Below are 18,832 nucleotides of genomic sequence, written 5' to 3'. Positions count from 1 at the left end.
AAAGCTGTGGAACCCCATGAAGGCCAGGAGAGAAACCTGAGCCTCGCCACGATCCCAGATCCTTATTTCATCCTCCCCTTCCTGGCACCAGCTACTCTCTGCTCCCTTTCCCTCCAGAGCAGCAGCGAGACCTGCCGGAGCAGCCTCAGGTGAGCTGAGTTTTCCAGGGCTCTGCTTGCTCCCCTCCTGGCTTATTTCCCTTCCTCCTGCTCTGGGAGGGGGTCAGATCTCACCATCCTCCCTGGGAATTTTGGGTGTTTGTTTGCAGGTAGCCCTGGAGACTGAGAAACCACCCAAATCCTGATCCTGGGCAGAGAAAATCCATGGGGACTGGAATGAGCAAGGTACAGGGGGACAGTGGGATGGTGGCCAGCACGTCCTCTTCTTCTGCAGCCCATGGATGCACTTCCCAGATCCCTAAACACAGCTATCTGCACCTTCCCCTTTCCCACAGCCCTTTGGAATTCTAAGCACTTCAAGAGAATTAGGAAAACAAACAGGGATTTAAATCCAAGGTTTATATCCGAGGTGAAGAGCTCGGTGTCTGCAGGTGTCAGAAAAGTGACAGCTGGCATTAAGTGCTCATCCCTGGGGTGGTAAAACCTTGGCATTTTCATCCTCAGGGATAACAGGGGTCCTTGCAGGGAAATTCCCCCCTTTCTACCCTCGGGGTGTGCCCCAGCAGTGGGGAAGTGTGGTTTCAGTGCTGCTTTTTCCTCCAGGGCTGGAGGAGGGGATCAATTTCTGTTGGTGTCCTTAAATAACCACTTGGAATGTGAGTCCTCCAGTTTAAAATTAGACTCTGGGACACCAACAGAGAGATCAGATCAGGGCAAACTCCCTCTGTGCATGGCTCTGATGTGGTTTAACACTGGGTATTCACCCCCTGTGAACTCAGGCTGACAGGCAAAGTGCCTTTTACAGCCCCCCAGTGCCACCAAACCCTTTTGGGGAGCCCAGGCTGTTGTTGCCAAGGGCTGGATTGGTGCAGACGCTTTTGTAGGATCCAGTTTTGGACTCCATAAGATGCAGGGCTCTGCATTCCCCTTCGCAGTTTGTGGTGTGCTGAATCCACGAGTTTGCACCCAGGAATGGGCTGGGGTTCAGCTGGATGTGGCTCAGTGCTGTTGAAAACCCTAAAACTCCTCAAACCAGGGCTGTTCTGCCACATGGGCACCAGCAGGTCCAGCTGATAATCACCTCTGTCTTTCTTTGCCTCTGGAAATGCTCTGGCAGGTTCTTACACCCCTTAAACACCCTCAACTGTCCCTTTTCTCCTTCATAACCCTGCAGCAGCGAGTTGGAGACCAAATTTGCAGCCTTGACATCTCTTAACTGCAATAAATAGCAATCCTGCTATAAATAGCATCCATCAATCCCCAGCTGGCAGATGCAACCTTTGAAACTCCAGAGGATCACATCCAAACTCCTCCCATCTCTGTGCTGAGTTTTTCCTGAGCTCTGCTCTCCTGAGGGGATTGGGCTCAGCCTTTCCTGGCTGTTTATGAAGATGATCCATGGATTTGGGTGCTTGGTTTGGCATGGCCCGGGGAGTTTGGTGCCAGCTGTCCTGGTCCTGCTGGAGCTCATTCCCACCACATCAGATGTACCTTGTTCCTGGTGCCATCTGAATTCTCTCTCCTTTTTGTCACCTCCCAGATTGTCACCGGCCTCTACCTGGGGAATATTCATGGTGAGTGTCTTTCCCTTGCCCCTCCGTGGTGCTTTGGGATCCTTGGGCAGCTGGCAAGGCTGGAGGATTCCTCTCCTTGGCAACTCCATGTGCTCCCAACTGGGAATCTCAGCATCTTCCAGAGCTGCCCCAAATCCCCATCCCAGTGATCCCAGTCCAGCCCAGGAAAGGGATGTCCACTGGGAGCTGTGGTCACCAGCCACGCTGGAACCCCTGGAAATTCACAGCATATCTGGAAACCTCCTCAACAGCAAGGACACAACAGCCTTGTCTGAGTTCTCAGGGTAACTTCTGATTTGGGGGATGGCTTTAGGAACCTGCTGAGTACCCAGTGCATCCCAGGGGGATTTTGCCTGGAAGGAGGAGTCCAATCTCCTCCCTGCACCGTGTGGGATGAGAGGCAGCGGGAAGGGCTGGAATGGGGGTCAGGGGGTGGGGGGTGGTGAGTGGGGGTGGCCAGTGGGTCCCAGCAGGGCAGCTAATTCCCACGTGGCTCCCGTTTCCAGACTCTGAGGACCATGAGAACCTGCTGAGGAAGGGGGTGACCCACATCCTGTCCGTCCACAACCGTGCCAAGCCCGTGCTGGAGGTGCGTGCCTGGCTGGGGGGGGGGGGGGTCTGGGGACCACCCAGGGCAGCAGGAGCTGGGAAGGGACATCCAGGAGCTTCTCCTGGCCTGGGGAGAAGCAATGCTGGATTTGAACGATTTGCACCGATTTGCACCGATTTGCACCGATTTGCACCGATTTACACCGATTTACACCGATTTACACCGATTTACACCGATTTACACCGATTTACACCGATTTACACCGATTGACGCCAGGCGATGCTGCCCAAAGGGGCTCAGTGATGGATTTGGGGAGGGGGCAGCTCGGTGGTGTTTTTGGGGGGGAGCAGGCAGGACCCGAAGCGCTGCGGGGCCGCGCCCGGCGGGTGCCCGGTGCTGCCGGGGGGTCCCCACGAGAGGGCGGCGGCGCCCCGCGAATGGAGAGGGGACACGGCGGGACCCGCAACCGGAGCTGGCACTGCCTGCTCGGCGTCCCCGGAGCGCTGCGGGATCCTGGGTGGGGAAACTGAGGCAGGAGGGAGCTGCCCTCCTGCAGGGGGTGGTGGCAGAGGCGTGGGACAGGTCGCTCGTGCACAAACCCTGCCCGGATGGTTCCGTGCGCCAGGAGGAGTGAGGGGCACGGCCGTGGGGTGTGGATAACTGGTGGGGGACAAGGGCACCTTCCACCATCCCAGGCTGCTCCAAGCCCCAATGTCCAACCTGCCCTTGGACGTTCCAGGGATGCAGGGGCAGCCACAGCTGCTCTGGGCACCTGTGCCAGGCCCTGCCCACCCTCCCAGGAAACAATTCCTTCCCCAAATCCCATCTAAATCCACTCTCTGGCAGTGGGAGCCACTCCCTGTGTCCTGTCCCTCCATCCCTTGTCCCCAGTCCCTCTCCAGCTCTCCTGGATCCCCTTTAGGCCCTGGAAGGGCTCTGAGCTCTCCCTGGAGCTTCTCCTCTCCATGTGAGCACCCCCAGCTCTCCCAGGCTGCCTCCAGAGCAGTTTTCCCAGCTTTTGGAGTATCCCTGGCTCCCGTGGACTCTCCCGCAGCTCCACATCCTCCTGGTGCCGGGGGTGCTTCACCCCAGTGTTGGGATGCTGCAGGAAGGGAAGGGGACCAGCAGGACCCCTCATCCTTTTGGGGCCACCGCGGGGGGATCCCCAAGAGAAGCCCAGCTGGGGCCGTTCCCTGCTGAGGCGTTGGGTACCGGGAGTGGGACAGGGCCACGGGGAAGGACAAACGGGCCGGGGCCGGGGCAGCAGCCAGGGCTGGCGAGCGCGGGGCTGGGCCAGACGGGGAGCAAAGTGCTCGGAGTGCTTACACCATGGAGCAAAGTGCTTGGAGTGCTTACACCGGGGAGCAAAGCACAGAGAGCGCTTACACCAGGGAGCAAAGCGCTCGGAGTGCTTACACCGGGGAGCAAAGCGCTCGGAGTGCTTACACCGGGGAGCAAAGCGCTCGGAGTGCTTACACCATGGAGCAAAGCGCTTGGAGTGCTTACACCGGGGAGCAAAGCACAGAGAGCGCTTACACCAGGGAGCAAAGCGCTCGGAGTGCTTACACCATGGAGCAAAGTGCTTGGAGTGCTTACACCATGGAGCAAAGCGCTCAGAGTGCTTACAACGCAGAGCAAAGCACAGGGAGCGCTTACACCAGGGAGCAAAGCGCTCGGAGTGCTCACAAGGGAGAGGAAAGCTCTCAGAGCACTTACACCACGGAGCAAAGTGCTTGGAGCGCTTACAATGCAGAGCAAAGCACAGGGAGTGCTTACACCGGGGAGCAAAGCACTCGGAGCGCTTACAGCATGGAGCAAAACGCTCAGAGTGCTTACACCATGGAGCAAAGTGCTTGGAGCACTTAGAGCGGAGAGCAAAGCACAGAGAGTGCTTACAATGGGGAGCAAAGCTCTCAGAGCACTTACACCATGCACACAGTGCTTATGCCATGGAGCAAAGTGCATGGAGCACTTACACCACGGAGCAAAGTGCTCAGAACACCTACATCACAGAGCAAAGCACACACAGCACTTACACCATGGAGCAAAATGCTCAGAGCATTTATACCACGGAACAAAGTGCACGCAGCACGTACACCATGGAGCAAAGTGCTCAGAGCATTTACACCATGGAGCAAAGCGCATGCAGCGCTTACACCATGAAGCAAAGTGCTCAGAGCATTTACACCATGGAGCAAAGTGCATGCAGCACTTACACCATGGAGCAAAATGCTCAGAGCATTTACACCATGGGGCAAAGCGCATGCAGTGCTTACACCGTGGAGCAAAGTGCACGCAGCGCTTACACCACGGAGCAAAGCGCACACAGCGCTTACACCATGAAGCAAAGTGCTCAGAGCACTTACACTGCGGAGCAAAGCGCACGCAGTGCTTACACCATGGAGCAAAGCGCACACAGCGCTTACACCATGAAGCAAAGTGCTCAGAGCACTTACACTGCGGAGCAAAGCGCACGCAGCGCTTACACCACGGAGCAAGGTGCTCAGAGCACTTACACCACGGAGCAAAGTGCATGCAGCGCTTACACCACGGAGCAAAGTGAACACAGTGTTTACACCATGAAGCAAAGTGCTCAGAGCACTTACACCGCGGAGCAAAGCGCACACAGCGCTTACACCACGGAGCAAAGCCCGCAGAGGGAAGCGGAAGCGCCGGGGGGGTTTTGCAATGTGTCAATCACGGCCCCGAGCCGTGACCGCAATCCCCGGCACCGCTGCCGTGGCGGCCCCGGGACGGGGACACCCGGCCCCGTGAGGAGCCGCCGGGTTCGTCCCGGCCCGGGGGGGTGGCTTCAGGTCCTTTTGGCTTCTCCACGGTGGATTTGGTGGCCTGGTGGCTCTTCCCAGCCTGGGGAGAGGCTGGGATGGCACCAGGCGTGGAGCTGTGGATGAGGTGATGCACGGAAAGCCTGTGGGTCATCGCAGCACAGAACTATCCCAGTGCCCGTCCTGCTCTGCCCCTTCCTTCCATAAATAATCCGATTTTTCCAGCCTCCTGGGCTGGAGGGTGGTGCAGGGGGTTGGGCTGCCTGAGCCAGGAGGGACCTGACGGAGATGGGGCAATCCCTGGCGCTCTGGCTGCGGGATCTCCCCCCCCCAATTTTGCTAAGAAAGGATTAAAAAAAACCCCAAAACCCCAACCCCCAGATAAAAAGGATCTAAATTTAGCTCCGAACAGGGAGGATCGAGGAAGCGATGTTTTAAGGAGAGGAAAGTAATCTGACCTAGGCCAGCAGGCAGCAGATGATTTATGGGGTATTAAAAGGACGGGGAGGAAATAACTCATTGATGAGAGTGGCTTTGTCAGTGCACGTCTTCCTGGTGGAGTTTGGGGCTCCCTGGCTCGGTTTTGGGGGGGCTCCTGAATATTTTAGTTGGCCCCACAGCCTGGCCTGTCCTGTGGGACTGAGAGGAAATCAATGGGGTGGGATGGGTGCACCTGTCCATTGCAGTGCAGCAAACCCCAAAGTGGTTTTCAGCTTTTTTCTCCCCTCAAGGTCAGCTGAGGAAGGAAAAAAAGAGAGAGAAGTGGAGGATTTTGTGATTCTTGGAGGTATTTCATGACTATTTTATTTGGTATTGCAGGACATGACCTATCTGTGTATCTCGGCCTCGGATTCATCCAGTCAAAACCTGTAAGTGATTTCCCATCCTTTTTCCTGTTGGCAGGTGTTGGTCGATAAAAGCTCAGGTTCTGCAGGATGAAGGTTTAGTCCATTCATGCTGTGAAATTTCACATAACCCCTGAGCTTCCCAGGAGCTCAGGCTCATCTTTGTGTGGTAAATAACATTTTAGGGCTTAAAATCTATTTTTAATGTGTGCTTGCAGTCAGGCAATGTAATTTTTTGTCACGTTTCAGAGTTGTTCCACTGGCCAGGTTTGAAAATTGGAGTGTTAGAAAGATGATTTGTGTCAGTGTTCAGGGCATTTTTTTTCTTTTAAAGAGAAATTTATTAAAGTATAAATTATTTTTGCCATATAAAGCACCCATGCTTATAACTCTTGGAATGCTGTTGTGGAGATGAAGCTGCTGAGAGGAGCTGGGAGGAATTCCCAGGATTTTGTGGGATGTTGCTCCTTTGGGTTTGCACCAGCAAATTGGCAAATCCATGGGATTGTTCTCTCCAATCAAGCCCTAAAAAGCATCAAAACTTAATTTCCAAGGCCCTGCCTGTGGAGGTGCTGGATTTTCCAGCATCCTTGGGAGCAGCTGTGCCCAGGGGTGGAATCCTGCTTGCTCATGCTCTGGCTGAGCGGAAAGAGAAGCTTTACAAGAAAACCCTGCCTCAGCAAGAACTGGGATTTTTGGTTGTTATTTTTTTCCCCCTTCGCTCATTTCTTTGCGCTTGTGGCGTGTCTACGAAAGGGAAAAAAAAAAAAGGAGGGAAAAAAAAAAAAAAGAAGATAAGGCTGCCTGCAGGAAGGAAGAGTTATTCAAGAAACTATTTTCTGCTTGTCAGTTTATGCCTTGGATTTCACAATCCTGGTGAACTTTGTGTCCTGCTTGTGATTCGGGAGCTCAGCAGCTCTCAGCACTAATTCCACCCCCTGATCCCACGCTTGGAGGCTGGAAAAGCACAGGCAGAGCTTTCCCTGTGGGAAAAACACCCGTGGAGTGGGTGAGGATGGATGGGGCAGCCAAATCCCTTTGGGGTGGGTTGGGACAGGGATGCGGGCTGGGGGCACGAGCATCGTGTCCTTGCAAGCAAAGAACATTCCTGCTGCTCCTGCCGAGGGGCTGAAGGGGAGGACTGGGATCTGGAGAGTTCGGAGCTGAGTGGGCAGCACCTGCAGGCCCTGGGGGATGTTGTCTGCTCTGTGAAGGTCAGCAGGACAAGCAGGGAAATGCCCTGGGACAAGATTTTGATGCTTTGTGAAGGCTCAGCTGGAGCAGAGGCTGGGCAGAGCTACAGAATAAAGCAGGGATTGATTCAAAGGATCTCCTCCATGGATCCACCTTGGGCAGCACCAGAGCCCAGCCAGGGCTGCACCCAAGAGGAACCAAAATGGTCCCAAAATGCACGAGCGCTCCCGGGGGCTCTCACTGGGATCAGCTCTGCTCCATTTGCACCTTGCAGTTCATTGTCCCATTCCAGCTTTAGCCCAGGCACTCCCATCCTGCTTGTTTTTCTCTCTCCAGCCCACGCTGTTTGTGCTCTTGGGCCTGAGGTTTGGATCATTTGTCCTTGGTCCCCAGCTGGAGAAGGAATTGTTTTGTCTCCCTGCTCTGTGCAGAGAGCTCACCATCCCATAATATGGAGCTCAGAACTGAACTCTGAAGCAGCACAGAATGTGAAAAATAGAAAAGCCAAAACCTGAGGCATCACTTGGGCAGGAAAAATCCTCCCACGTGGTGACGCTCCATTTGCTGGAGGATCCTTGGACTGACATCTCCTTCCAGGAATGAGAGGCCAGGTATTTTTAACCTGATCACGCTATCAGACACTCCCTCATCTCTCCTCCTGTTCCTGGGAAGCAGAACCCCCTGCGATTCCTGAATAAATTCATCTTTGGCTCCTCGGACAGTGCCGAGCCGGGCGCTCCCGGGGCAGGGCGAAGAACAAACCCCCTTTTCCATGGGCTAGCAGTGATGGAGGAGACTCTGGAGAGTTCCCAGAGGGAAAGCAGCTCCCTTGGCAAGGCACCCAGTGGGAATAACTGCGGGAGGTCAAGCCTTGGCTTCTGAGAAATCAGGAAGGCTCCGTGGCTCCCGCCCACCCCGTCACGCGGAGCAGAGGAAGTCCGGCGCCGCAGCAGAGGTTCTGCCAAAGGGACCCTCTGCTCTGTGGATTTTTGGGATTTTTTTGTTAAGGTTGGGATTAAATGTGTGAGTTTTTTTTTTTTTTTTTTTTTTTTTTGTTTAGATTTTTTCGTTTGGTTTTAATTTATATTCCAGTTTCACAAATTGTGAGGTTTATAGTGCTTTAGTAAGTTGAAAATGGAGTTGTGTCTCTTTTTTTTTTTATAAGGTTTTTTAAGGATAAACGGTTTAATTAATGATACTTAAATTATTTTTATTTTTAACTTGACTATTTTATAACTAATTTTTAAGTTAATAACTTAATACCTGTGGCTTGTAATGTGGATTTTTGTATTTAATTACACAATACTACTTAAACTTATGAAAAAGGACTAGTTTTTGTTTTAAGACTTTTATTTTGTTTTACATATATTACTACATTCTAAAACCCTAAAGTTTTCTACTATGTGATATTAGATACTTTTACACACTCATAATTTTAGTTTTAGTATTTCATTTTGGAGGCTTTTTCTATGGTTTTAGGTCAAAGGTATTTTTCTCTTGGAGGTCAGTGCCTGTTTTAGACAGCAAATCTAAAATTCTCAATATCCAGGCTTCCAACACTTCTCCTCCTGGAAAACCCAGGGCTGGGTGGCCAGGGAGGACAAGTGACCAGAAAGAGATTTTCTGCCCCAAAAGTGCCCCAGGGCTCGGCGTGGCTGAGGGGGAGGGTAGGGATGGGCAGGTTTAATTGGAAGGAGAGGAATATCTGGCTCAGCATCACAGCAGCTCCTGGAATCCCACCCAGGGATAACAGCAGGGATGTGTCTCACCAGAGCCTGCTCTGTCCACTCCGAACACTGGGAATTCCTTATCCTGCTCTCCAGGTCTCCATCAGGAATCTCCCACCTGCCCCGTTTTGCTGTGAAATGCTCTGGGCTGGGACAATCTGCTCCCTCCTGGGTGTGCTCCCGGGAATGCAGGCAGCAATCCACGGGCAAGCCGTGCTGTGCCCACCCCTCTGTGCCTTCCTGTGAGTGGGGGCAAAATGTCTCCTCCCCTTTTTCCCCCCTTTTTTTCCCTTTTTATTCCCTTTTACCCTTTTCCCATTTTCCCCCTTTTTCACATTTTTTCCCTTTCCCCCCCTTTTTCCCTTTTTCCCCTTTTCTCCCTTTCCCCACCTTTTCCCTTTTTTCTCTCTTTTCCCTTTTTTCTCCTTTTCCCCTTTTTTCCCTTTTTGCCCTTCCCCCCCTTTTCCCCCCTTTCCCCCCCTTTTCCCTTTTTCCTTCCTTTTCCCTTTTTCCCCCTTTCCCTTTTTTTTCTCCTTTCCCCCTTTTTATTTCTACTTTTTCCCTTTTTTCCTTCCCCCTTTTCCCCCTTTTTCCCCTTTTTTTCCCCTTTTCCCCCCTTTCCCTTTTTTTTCTCCTTTTTCTCTTTTTTTCCATTTCCCCCTTTTTTTCCCCCTTTTCCCCTTTTCTTTCCCTTCCTCCCTTCCTCCCTTTCTCCTTCCCTGCTGGCATCTCTCCATCTCTCCCTAGGAGGAAGGCAGGTGTTTTTGGCACAGTTTGGCAGCGAGGGGTGAGGCAGGATAACTGGGACACGTTTGTGTCCCTTGGGCAGGAGGTGACACCTTTCCCTGCAGGCTGTGCCCCCCGGGCTGAGCTGGTTTTTCTGATGGCATCACCCTCATTCCTTGATCCCTCAGGAAGGAGGAAACCCCCTGGGGAGTCTCCCAGGTTATTTCCTTAGAGAGGAAGAGGCTGGGCAGAGTCACAGAATAAAGCAGGGATTTATTCAAAGGATCTCCTCCATTGATCCACCTTGGGCAGCACCAGAGCCCAGCCAGGGCTGCACCCAAGAGGAACCAAAATGGTCCCAAAAATGGACAACTGGTCATGGGGGCTCTCACTGGGATCAGCTCTGCTCCATTTGCACCTTGCAGTTCATTGTCCCATTCCAGCTCCAGCCCAGGCACTCCCATCCTGCTTGTTTTTCTGTCTCCAGCCCACGCTGTTTGTGCTCTTGAGCTTGAGGTCTGGATTGGCTGTCTTTGGGTCCCCAGCTGGAGAAGGAATTGTTTTGTCTCCCTGCTCTGTGAAGAGAGATTACTGTCTCCTTATATGAAGCCCAGACCCACACACTAAAGCAGCACAGAATGTGACAAATATAAAACTAAACGTGAGGCATCACCTTCACCTGGCAGAGGAAAGATTTCTGCTCCCACCCCACGCTGGTGGCCCCAGGGTGGTGGAAAACCCTCGGGAGTGACAGTGCTGCTGTTTGCAGGGTGTCCTGGTGCCCTGCAGGGACAGCCAGCCCTTCCCTGCTCACCTGTGCCTCTCTCCCTGCAGGCTGCAGCATTTTAAGGAGTGCATCCAGTTCATCCACGAGTGCCGGCTCGGAGGGGGAGGCTGCCTGGTGCACTGGTGAGAGCTGCTGTGACCCCTCACACCCCGTCCGTCCTCTGGGAGCTGGGGATGATGCCTTGGGAAGGCTGAGCTGGAGCAGAGGCTGGGCAGAGTTACAGAATAAAGCAGGGATTGATTCAAAGGATCTCCTCCATGGATCCACCTTGGGCAGCACCAGAGCCCAGCCAGGGCTGCACCCAAGAGGAACCAAAATGGTCCCAAAATGCACGAGCGCTCCCGGGGGCTCTCACTGGGATCAGCTCTGCTCCATTTGCACCTTGCAGTTCATTGTCCCATTCCAGCTTTAGCCCAGGCACTCCCATCCTGCTTGTTTTTCTCTCTCCAGCCCACGCTGTTTGTGCTCCTGGGCCTGAGATTTGGATCATTTGTCCTTGGTGCCCAGCTGGAGAAGGAATTGTTTTGTGTCCCTGCTCTGTGCAGAGAGCTCACCATCCCATAATATGGAGCTCAGAACTGCACTCTAAAGCAGCACAGAATGTGAAAAATAGAAAAGCCAAAACCTGAGGCATCAGGCATGGGCTCCCAAAAAGTGTCCTTGGTGTTGAACATCACTGGGGAGGGGAAGGAAGGAGAGGAGGAGGCACAGAGCAGCAAGGAGAGCCACGGGAAGGCCTTTGGATCCACAGGGATGGGTTCCCCTTGCACTGACCACCCGAGCATCCAGGATGTGGGACAGGCCTGAGCAGGGGACAGGGAGGTGACAACAGCAGTGAAAGTGTGAGAGAGAGAGAGAGAGAGCTCCTTATCCCCTCCCAACCCACCCTGCCAGCGAGGGAACGTGCATCCCAGGGGTGATTCCCGCGGGATCCCCTCCCTGACGCGCCTCCTCGGCCGCCCAGCCTGGCCGGGGTGTCCCGCAGCACCACGGTCCTGGTGGCATACCTGATGACAGTGACAGAGCTGGGCTGGCAGAGCTGCCTGGCTGCCACCAGGGCCGTGCGCTCCTACGCCAGCCCCAACGCCGGGTTCCAGCAGCAGCTGCAGGAATACGAGAGCACCCTGCTCCACCAGGTAAGGCCCCCTCTGAGGGACGTTTTGTTTTTGTTTTTGCGACCAGGCACGCCTCCTCTGCATGCAGCTCTCTGTCTGCCCCAGCTGGATTTGGGGAATGTTGAGGATTTGTGTGCAAAAAACAAAAAGGAATCTAAAAAAAAAAAAAAAAAAAATTGCCTTGATATTGTGTGAGCGCACTTCAAAAAGCTCTCAAAAACCCTAAACTTGTTTTCTCGAGTTGGGATGCAGCGGGAGGGATGGGAGAGCAGTTTGTCCCTTGGGAACCTCAGGAAGGAGCTGGGCCAATTCCCGGGAATGCAGCACGGAGAGGGGGAGTGGAGAGGGAGGAAGGCTCTTGTGAGGAGTTTCGGGATGTCTGGGCACGCTTGGATCTGCCAGGGCTCCCTCTGCCAGCAGTGCCCTGCTCTCAGAGGCAGGTGACAGGCAGGAGCAGGTGTGGGTGGAGAAATCTCCTATTTCCTCCCCAAAACGAGGTGGGGCAGCAGGTTTTGGGAGAGCAGCAGCTCGGGCTGGCTGCGTTCCCAGCCCGTGCAGGGCAGGGAGGATGGAGCAGAGCCGAGCTGGATTCCAGCAGCTGGGAGAGCACTTAGTGCAGAGGTCAGAGCTGCACTTTTGACCTGGGAAGCCTTCGGAAGCAGAGGGAAAGGCCTTGAAAGGCAAAGGGAAAGACCTTAAAAAGCAAAGGAAAAGGCTTTTAAAAGCACAGCTATTGTAAGTGCAGGTGAACCAGGTGGGAAGAAATGCTGATGTGTGGCTCCAGCTCAGAAGGCTGAATGATTTCTTTATTATAACTATGCTAGAATACATTAATATACTATTTAAAGGAGATGGTAAAACTGCCTATCTACTTTTCTAACTACCATGTCTAACTCACAACTCCTGACCCTCTCTGAGAGTCCAGCCACAGGTGGGTTGGACTGGATTGGGTTGGATTGGATTGGATTGGACTGGATTGGATTGGATTGGGTTGGGTTGGATTGGATTGGATTGGATTGGATTGGATTGGATTGGATTGGATTGGATTGGGTTGGATTGGACTGGATTGGGTTGGATTGGATTGGATTGGGTTGGATTGGGTTGGATTGGGTTGGATTGGATTGGATTGGACTGGATTGGATTGGATTGGATTGGATTGGATTGGGTTGGGTTGGATTGGATTGGATTGGATTGGATTGGATTGGATTGGATTGGGTTGGGTTGGGTTGGATTGGGTTGGATTGGATTGGATTGGATTGGATTGGGTTGGATTGGGTTGGGTTGGATTGGACTGGATTGGACTGGATCGGGTTGGATTGGATTGGATTGGATTGGATTGGGTTGGGTTGGATTGGATTGGATTGGATTGGATTGGATTGGATTGGATTGGATTGGATTGGGTTGGTTGGATTGGATTGGATTGGGTTGGGTTGGATTGGATTGGATTGGATTGGGTTGGATTGGCCATCAGGCTCAAACAATCCTCACCAGAATCCATCCAAGCAATCACCCCAGGTAAACAATTCTCCAAACACATTCCACATGGGAAAAACAAGGAGCAGAAATAGAAATTTTCTCTTTCTTCTCTCTGTGCTCCTCTGCGAAAAAAGCCTGAGAGAGAGAAGAATGTGCCTGCCACACACAGCTCCCACCTGGCTCTCCAGCTGCCTCCAGCCTCCCACTCTGGACTCTGCTCCTTCACCCATCCCTGGGCTCCCAAACTTCCCACGGGACACAGACACCTCTGCCAGGAAAGGGAAACCCTGGACACGACGTGTGCAAGGGATGTCACAGCTCCTGTCACCCCTAAACCCGGTGCCACCCCTGGAGGCACCCCTAAACCTCGGAGCCCCCCCGTGCCCTGCAGCCCCGTGGCAAACGGGACCCTCGGAGGGGATTCCTGTCCTCGCAGAGGGCGCAGGGACAGCCCGTGACACTGACCCCAAGGCCAGCCCCGTCCCCAAGGCCAAGTTCCCTTCCCCGGGTGCTGTCACATGAGGGATGTGGCTCTGCCCCGTTATCACCAGAAACGCCCCTGGAGGAGGCTGGAAAATGCTCCCGGGGATTACAAAACACCCGCGGGGCTGGAGATTCCCTGCGGGGCTTCCCCTGGCTGGGCCAGCTCTCCCCAGCCCTTCCCACGCTCTGGCCCAGCACAGACCCTGGTGTGGGGTTTGCTGTGCCCTCCCCTCCATCCCACTTACTCCTCCTGCTCCCCAGATCCACGCTGGGCTCAAAGGACGCCACAATTTCCTCCCTTTCCCTTCGAAGCTGCTTTTCCATCACCTCACGGTTTTGCCAGTGGCTTTGCAACCCTTTCCCTGAAACAGCCAAGGCACAGCTGAGGATGTGTTTTCCCGTCCGTGGGATTTAGCAAGAGCTGCCTTTTCCTTGAAACTCCCACCCGTGTTCCCTGTGATGTCAGCACTGGGCAGGGAATGGCCCTCGTGGGTGGGAAGCCTCAATCCTCGGTGGCTGAAACCTGTGAGGAACAGCTTGGACCTTCTGGGGACCTCCAGGGGCTGTGGTGCCTCAGTTTCCTTCACCTCAGGGAGCTCAGATGGGAGGAAGGAATGGGGAAGATGCTCCAGCCCTGCTGCTGGAGCGTGCAGCTGTGGTTTCAAGCTGGCAAATGGGGCTTCTCCGGGCTGGAGGGATAAAGAAGGAAGGAAGGGACCAAGAGCAGCAGCAGGATGATGGGTAAGGTCAGAAAAGGGAGTCAGCGGGCACAGGCAGGACAGTGTGGATGTCACAGAGGGCACAGATGGGCATTCTGGTGACAGAATGGTGCTGGCACACCGTGGCCAGGCTGCCTTTTACCCAGATGGGCTGGGTGCTCCTGGCCTGGGAGAGAGGAGGAGGAGGAGGAGGAGGAGGAGGAGGAGGAGGAGGGCAGTGGGTTGGCACTCAGCACTGGAGGAAATGGGCTGGAACCACTTCTTGCTCTGGTTTTAAGAGGAAATGCCTGGCAGCTTCCCCCATCTCCCACCCACTCCTTCCCCCTTCCCTGCATGGTGGAGCCAGCTCCCAGGCTGGGTGCTGAGCCCTTCCCACGCAGCTCCATCCCTCTGGATGGCTTGCACAACAGGGAAGTGCCCCCCATGAGATCCTGGCGTGGGTCTTACCCCAAATCCTGTCCCTAGCCCTGTGGCTCTCACTTCCCAGGGGGTGTTTTCTCTCAAGGAATACAGGGCTGGCTCTCAGGGCTGCTCTGGGCAGGGATGTCCCTGCTTGCAGGTGGCAACTGTGTGACAGCCCTGGTGAGTCCTGCAGTGGAGTTGGGAAATCCAGACATTCCCAGTGGAAATCCCCCCTGTCCCAGCTGATTTTCCCAGGCTGCAGGAGAGGGGGATACCACCAGCGTCAGTCTAAAGCTTTTTTTCTCTTGTGGCTGATCCAGTGTTGAGCTGCCAATCCTGCTGCCCCGCATCCCAAACTTTTTCTGGGAGCTTGGTGGCTCCTGCCCATTCAGGAGCCCAAATCCACAGCGAGGGCACCTCACCCTGGGGGTGCCAAGGCTGGGAGCTGTTTCCCTCTCCCTCTGGATCCCCTGGCTGCATCCCATCCCTGTGCCCACCCCAGGGCTCCAGTGCTTGGCCCCTCTCCGCACCCTTTGCACTCACAGGTGCCCTCCATCCTTTCCTCGGGCTGTTTGGTGCTGCTGGGTGTGCTCCTGCCACTCGTGCCAGTATTTCCTTGCTGGAGCAGCTGCATCCCAGCTCCTCAGGGAGATGGCAGAGCCCCTGTGAGCCCAGAATGGTGAATCCTGGCAGAGCTGCCCCTTCCTGCCCACGCTCCTCCGTGCTGCAATTTGGGACTGTCTGGCTGTTTCCTCATCCCAGCAGTAACGGGAACTTTCTCTGGATCATCCCTTGCTTCCAGGCCTCAGCCTGCTGCCAGCTGGCCCCTGGCCACCAGGATGCTCCTGCCTCTGGAATAAGGGGGATCAGTGGGGTGAGAGGCTCCCCACAACCTCCCGAGGTGCTCTGACAACAAACCTGCCCCACCTTGCAAGGACCAACTCGGCCGTGCTGCTTGTGGAGGGGGAAAAAAAAAAAAAAAAACAAAAAAACTTTGGGAAGCATTCCTTACGGGAATTCAGGCACACGAGGAACAGCAGCAGCTTCTTGGCAAGGAGGAATAAATAAAGCTGCTGTCCCAGCTGCAGGCAGTGTGGGAGGCTGAGGGTGCTGCCAGCTCTGTGCTGGGCTGGGGAGGTGGGGAGGGCTGGGATGGGGGGATGCACTGATCTGCGGGGTGCTGAGTGTGAGCTCCTGTGGGATTGGGACCTTCCTGCATGCTGGGTGTGCCTGCGGACGCAGCAGGAATTGCTTCGCTCGCTGCTTTCCTCCGGAGCTGCCGCAGCCCTGGGGTCTCTCAGCTGCCCAGGTCACCCTGACAACCTCTTCTGCCTTTTTCCTGGTGAAACGATACGCGGAATAAATCAATAGACTCCACGATCTGGGGTAGTTATGAAGTGGGTCTGTACGTCAGCGCCCGGCACAAGTGAGAGAGCTCTCCAAAACTTGTGACCCACACCTTTATTCCCAAAGACGTTCCATACGCAATACATTGCACAACTTTTCATGCATATTCAACCCCTGGCCCCGCCTGTCCTCGCTTCTCACACTAAGTAAGTCCACGCCCTTCTGGGCACGCCTGGTTTGCTGTGGTGGTCGTACGGGGGTCTCTCGGTGGTCCTGAGGCTGAAGATTGTGGTCTTCCTCATGGCTGAACTTTTGAACTTTTCCTCTCTGCGCGTGCGCTTTTGGTCCTTTGGTGCTTATCTGAGTACGTCTGTCAGTCTTGATAGGCTTGGAGACAGAGGAGCTTCTTCATCTGGGTTCTTTGCTTCTTCTGGCATTGTTCTTTATGGAAGAGGCTTCAGAAATTTGCATTTTCCTATGCCCTTTGTACCAGGCAGAGGTTTCTTAAGTAAAAGGTTGAAAATTCAACACATAACTCTACAAGCTAAATTATAAATGCTTAATCCATTTTGTTAACCTAACTCCAAAAATCTCTGTTTCACTGGCAGTACCGCGCCTGGATCCGCCGGGATTACGGCAGGAACCCCTTCCAGGACCAGGAGGAGCTGCAGCGCCTGCTGGGCCAGCAGGGGAGCAGGGATTGCTCCCGGCCCCGCTCCCCAGATCCCACCTTGCCCCCTCCCTGCCGCGCAGGTGGCACCGCTGCTGGCAGCAGATGGATGAACAGATAAGCAGCCAGGCTGTTCCCGGCCTCTGGGGCTTGGAAAACTCAGTTTTCCCTTCGCCAAGCACCTCCAGGGATTCGTGTCTAGGGCACAAAGCTGCCAGCACCACAGGGAGGACCCACAGACCTCCCTGCCAGCTCCAGGGAACGGTGGCAGTGCCCTGCTCTGTCCCATTCCCCCATTCCCAATGGATTGCAGCCACCTTTCCACCCTCAGAGCAGCAGCCAGCCCCGTCCCTCTCTCCTCATGACAATATCTGGGCTGGCAGGGCACGGGAAAGGTGGGGCAGACCTCGGGAATCCAAGGTGGGAGGAGATGGAGAGAGGCCACCTTGTCCTCTGCTTCCCTGAGGAAGGAGGGGTGAATCCCGGGATTTGGGGGTGCTCTGAGCCTCAGCTGGCGCCCAGTGGGGTGGGGAGAGGGGCTGGAGGTGTTTTGGGGCTGCCCCTCGCTGTGCATGTCCTTGGCAGGTGAATATCTGGCATTTTCCTTATCCCAACCCCAGGGATAAGGGGGAAAAGGTAAATCCAAATTTACCTTTTAGCTGGCATTTTCCTTATCCCAGCCCCAGGGATAAGGGGAAAGGTAAATCCAAATTTACCTTTTAGCTGGTATTTTCCTTATCCCAGCCCAAGGGATGAGGGGAAAAAGGTAAATCCAAATTTACCTTTTAGCTGGTATTTTCCTTATCCCAGCCCCAGGGAGGGGGGAAATCCAGCAGTGCCTGTCCCACTGCCTCCATCCCTGGAGCCAGAGTGGGTTTGGGTTTCCCCTGAGCCCCATCTGAATGTCCCTGCTTGCCAAAGAAACCAAAAGCTTGGTTGGATTCACTCAACCCATGGACCAATTTAACTCTGTCCCTCTCCAAAAGCCTTTTTAATACCTAAACCCCATGGCCATGTCCAGTTTTTCATCCCAAACTGGGATTGTGCTTTCCCAGAGCTTTCTTTGGCAGGAATTCCCCCCATCTGCCTTACAAGGAGGGTCCCATCCCGTGGATTCAGCCCTTCCACCTGGAAACCTTCAACCCTTCCGTGCCAACTCCGCCTTTTACTAAAATTACCCTGTTTGTCCACTCAAAAATGTCTGTTCTGCAAGTCCTTCTAAGAAAAAGGGGATTAAAAACATTTCTAGGAATTCTCTCGATGAAGATTTTCGGGTACTCATCGTGTGACAGCACCAGGGGTGACTCACTAATAAAGAAGAGAGTGATTAAATCCTGAGGGTGCCTGGACTTGATTTGTGGTGTTCCTGGTGGGAATACAGAGATGGACTGAAACGACCGCCCTGCTTCCCATTTTCTTGATGAGAACCACCAGCAAAACGAAAAGTTTTAAATATTCCGTGTTTAGCCATGATATAGAATTGCAGGGGGGAAAAAAAATTGGTTTTTTCCCATTTATTTAGAGGGAGAAAAAGGTCCCTGTGGCTGTTATTCCACATGGAAGTAATGGGAAAGCAATTAATGAGATGGAGGCTGTTGATGGAGTGGGTTGAAGGGAGGCTGAGCAATCAGCTCAGGGATCAATATTGGATTTAAAGCCTCTGTTTTCATTTCAGGAAGCAGAAAAATGGAACTTGCACGCAGGAAGAGAAAAGAGAAGAAAGTGGGAGTTAATAGGAAGTCATTGGAGATGGGTGATAAGCAGAGATTAGATGTGCAGGGGGTGTGATAAGCTCCACAGCCCGGGCTTCAAACATTCCCAGGGAACCACAGCACCGAAGCCAAAGCTGGGAAAATCCCCCAGATTTGGGGAATCACAGGGAATGCTTCCCCAGAGCAGCAGCACCCTCCGTGCCTGACATCACAGCAAGAACCACTCCCCAAAAATCCCCTCCTCACCCGAATCTCCCTGGGTTTGAGGGCTATCCCAGGTGAATATATCTATTTTTCCACTCTTGTCTCCATCAGTGGGACCTGAGGTGGCTTTAGGAATTCGGGGAGCTGGGAGCAAACCCCAAACAGGTGAAACTGGGCTGGATTTCCACTTTTTGGACCTTGCCAAAAGCACTTCACACGTGGCTGCTGGGCTCTGCTGTCCCACATCAGCCTTCCCAAAATCCTGGTGCCTCTGGCACGGGGAAATGGGCTCTGCTGGAGCGTGATTGACACGGGGAAATTGTTCCCAACACGTTCCTGGCGCTGCTGGCGTGCTCATCTTCCCTTCCCAGCAGCAAACAGGGCTGTGGGGCATCT

General features: G+C 53.9%; 1 protein-coding gene across 1 annotated transcript; it reads left to right on the top strand.

The window, feature by feature from the left end:
- Positions 1 to 1,169: 1,169 nt before the first annotated feature.
- On the top strand, positions 1,170 to 17,817 carry LOC128793774 (dual specificity protein phosphatase 22-A-like). The gene is made up of 7 exons (XM_053953183.1): positions 1,170 to 1,183; positions 1,605 to 1,693; positions 2,200 to 2,282; positions 5,849 to 5,898; positions 10,356 to 10,430; positions 11,273 to 11,444; positions 16,459 to 17,817. Exons 1-7 carry the CDS (start codon positions 1,170 to 1,172, stop codon positions 16,639 to 16,641), a joined length of 666 nt encoding a protein of 221 aa, XP_053809158.1. The 3' UTR covers positions 16,642 to 17,817.
- The last annotated feature ends 1,015 nt before the right edge of the window (positions 17,818 to 18,832 follow it).

Source organism: Vidua chalybeata, chromosome 11, assembly GCF_026979565.1.
Source record: "Vidua chalybeata isolate OUT-0048 chromosome 11, bVidCha1 merged haplotype, whole genome shotgun sequence".
Taxonomy (NCBI): Eukaryota; Metazoa; Chordata; class Aves; order Passeriformes; family Viduidae; genus Vidua; species Vidua chalybeata.
This window is presented reverse-complemented; position numbering and strand designations above follow the sequence as displayed.

Excerpts from the sequence above, each read along its gene's own strand:
- LOC128793774 (XM_053953183.1), top strand. Across the intron at positions 2,283-5,848 it reads GTGCCAAGCCCGTGCTGGAG|GACATGACCTATCTGTGTAT; the intron begins GTGCGTGCCTGG and ends TTGGTATTGCAG. Across the intron at positions 5,899-10,355 it reads GATTCATCCAGTCAAAACCT|GCTGCAGCATTTTAAGGAGT; the intron begins GTAAGTGATTTC and ends CTCTCCCTGCAG.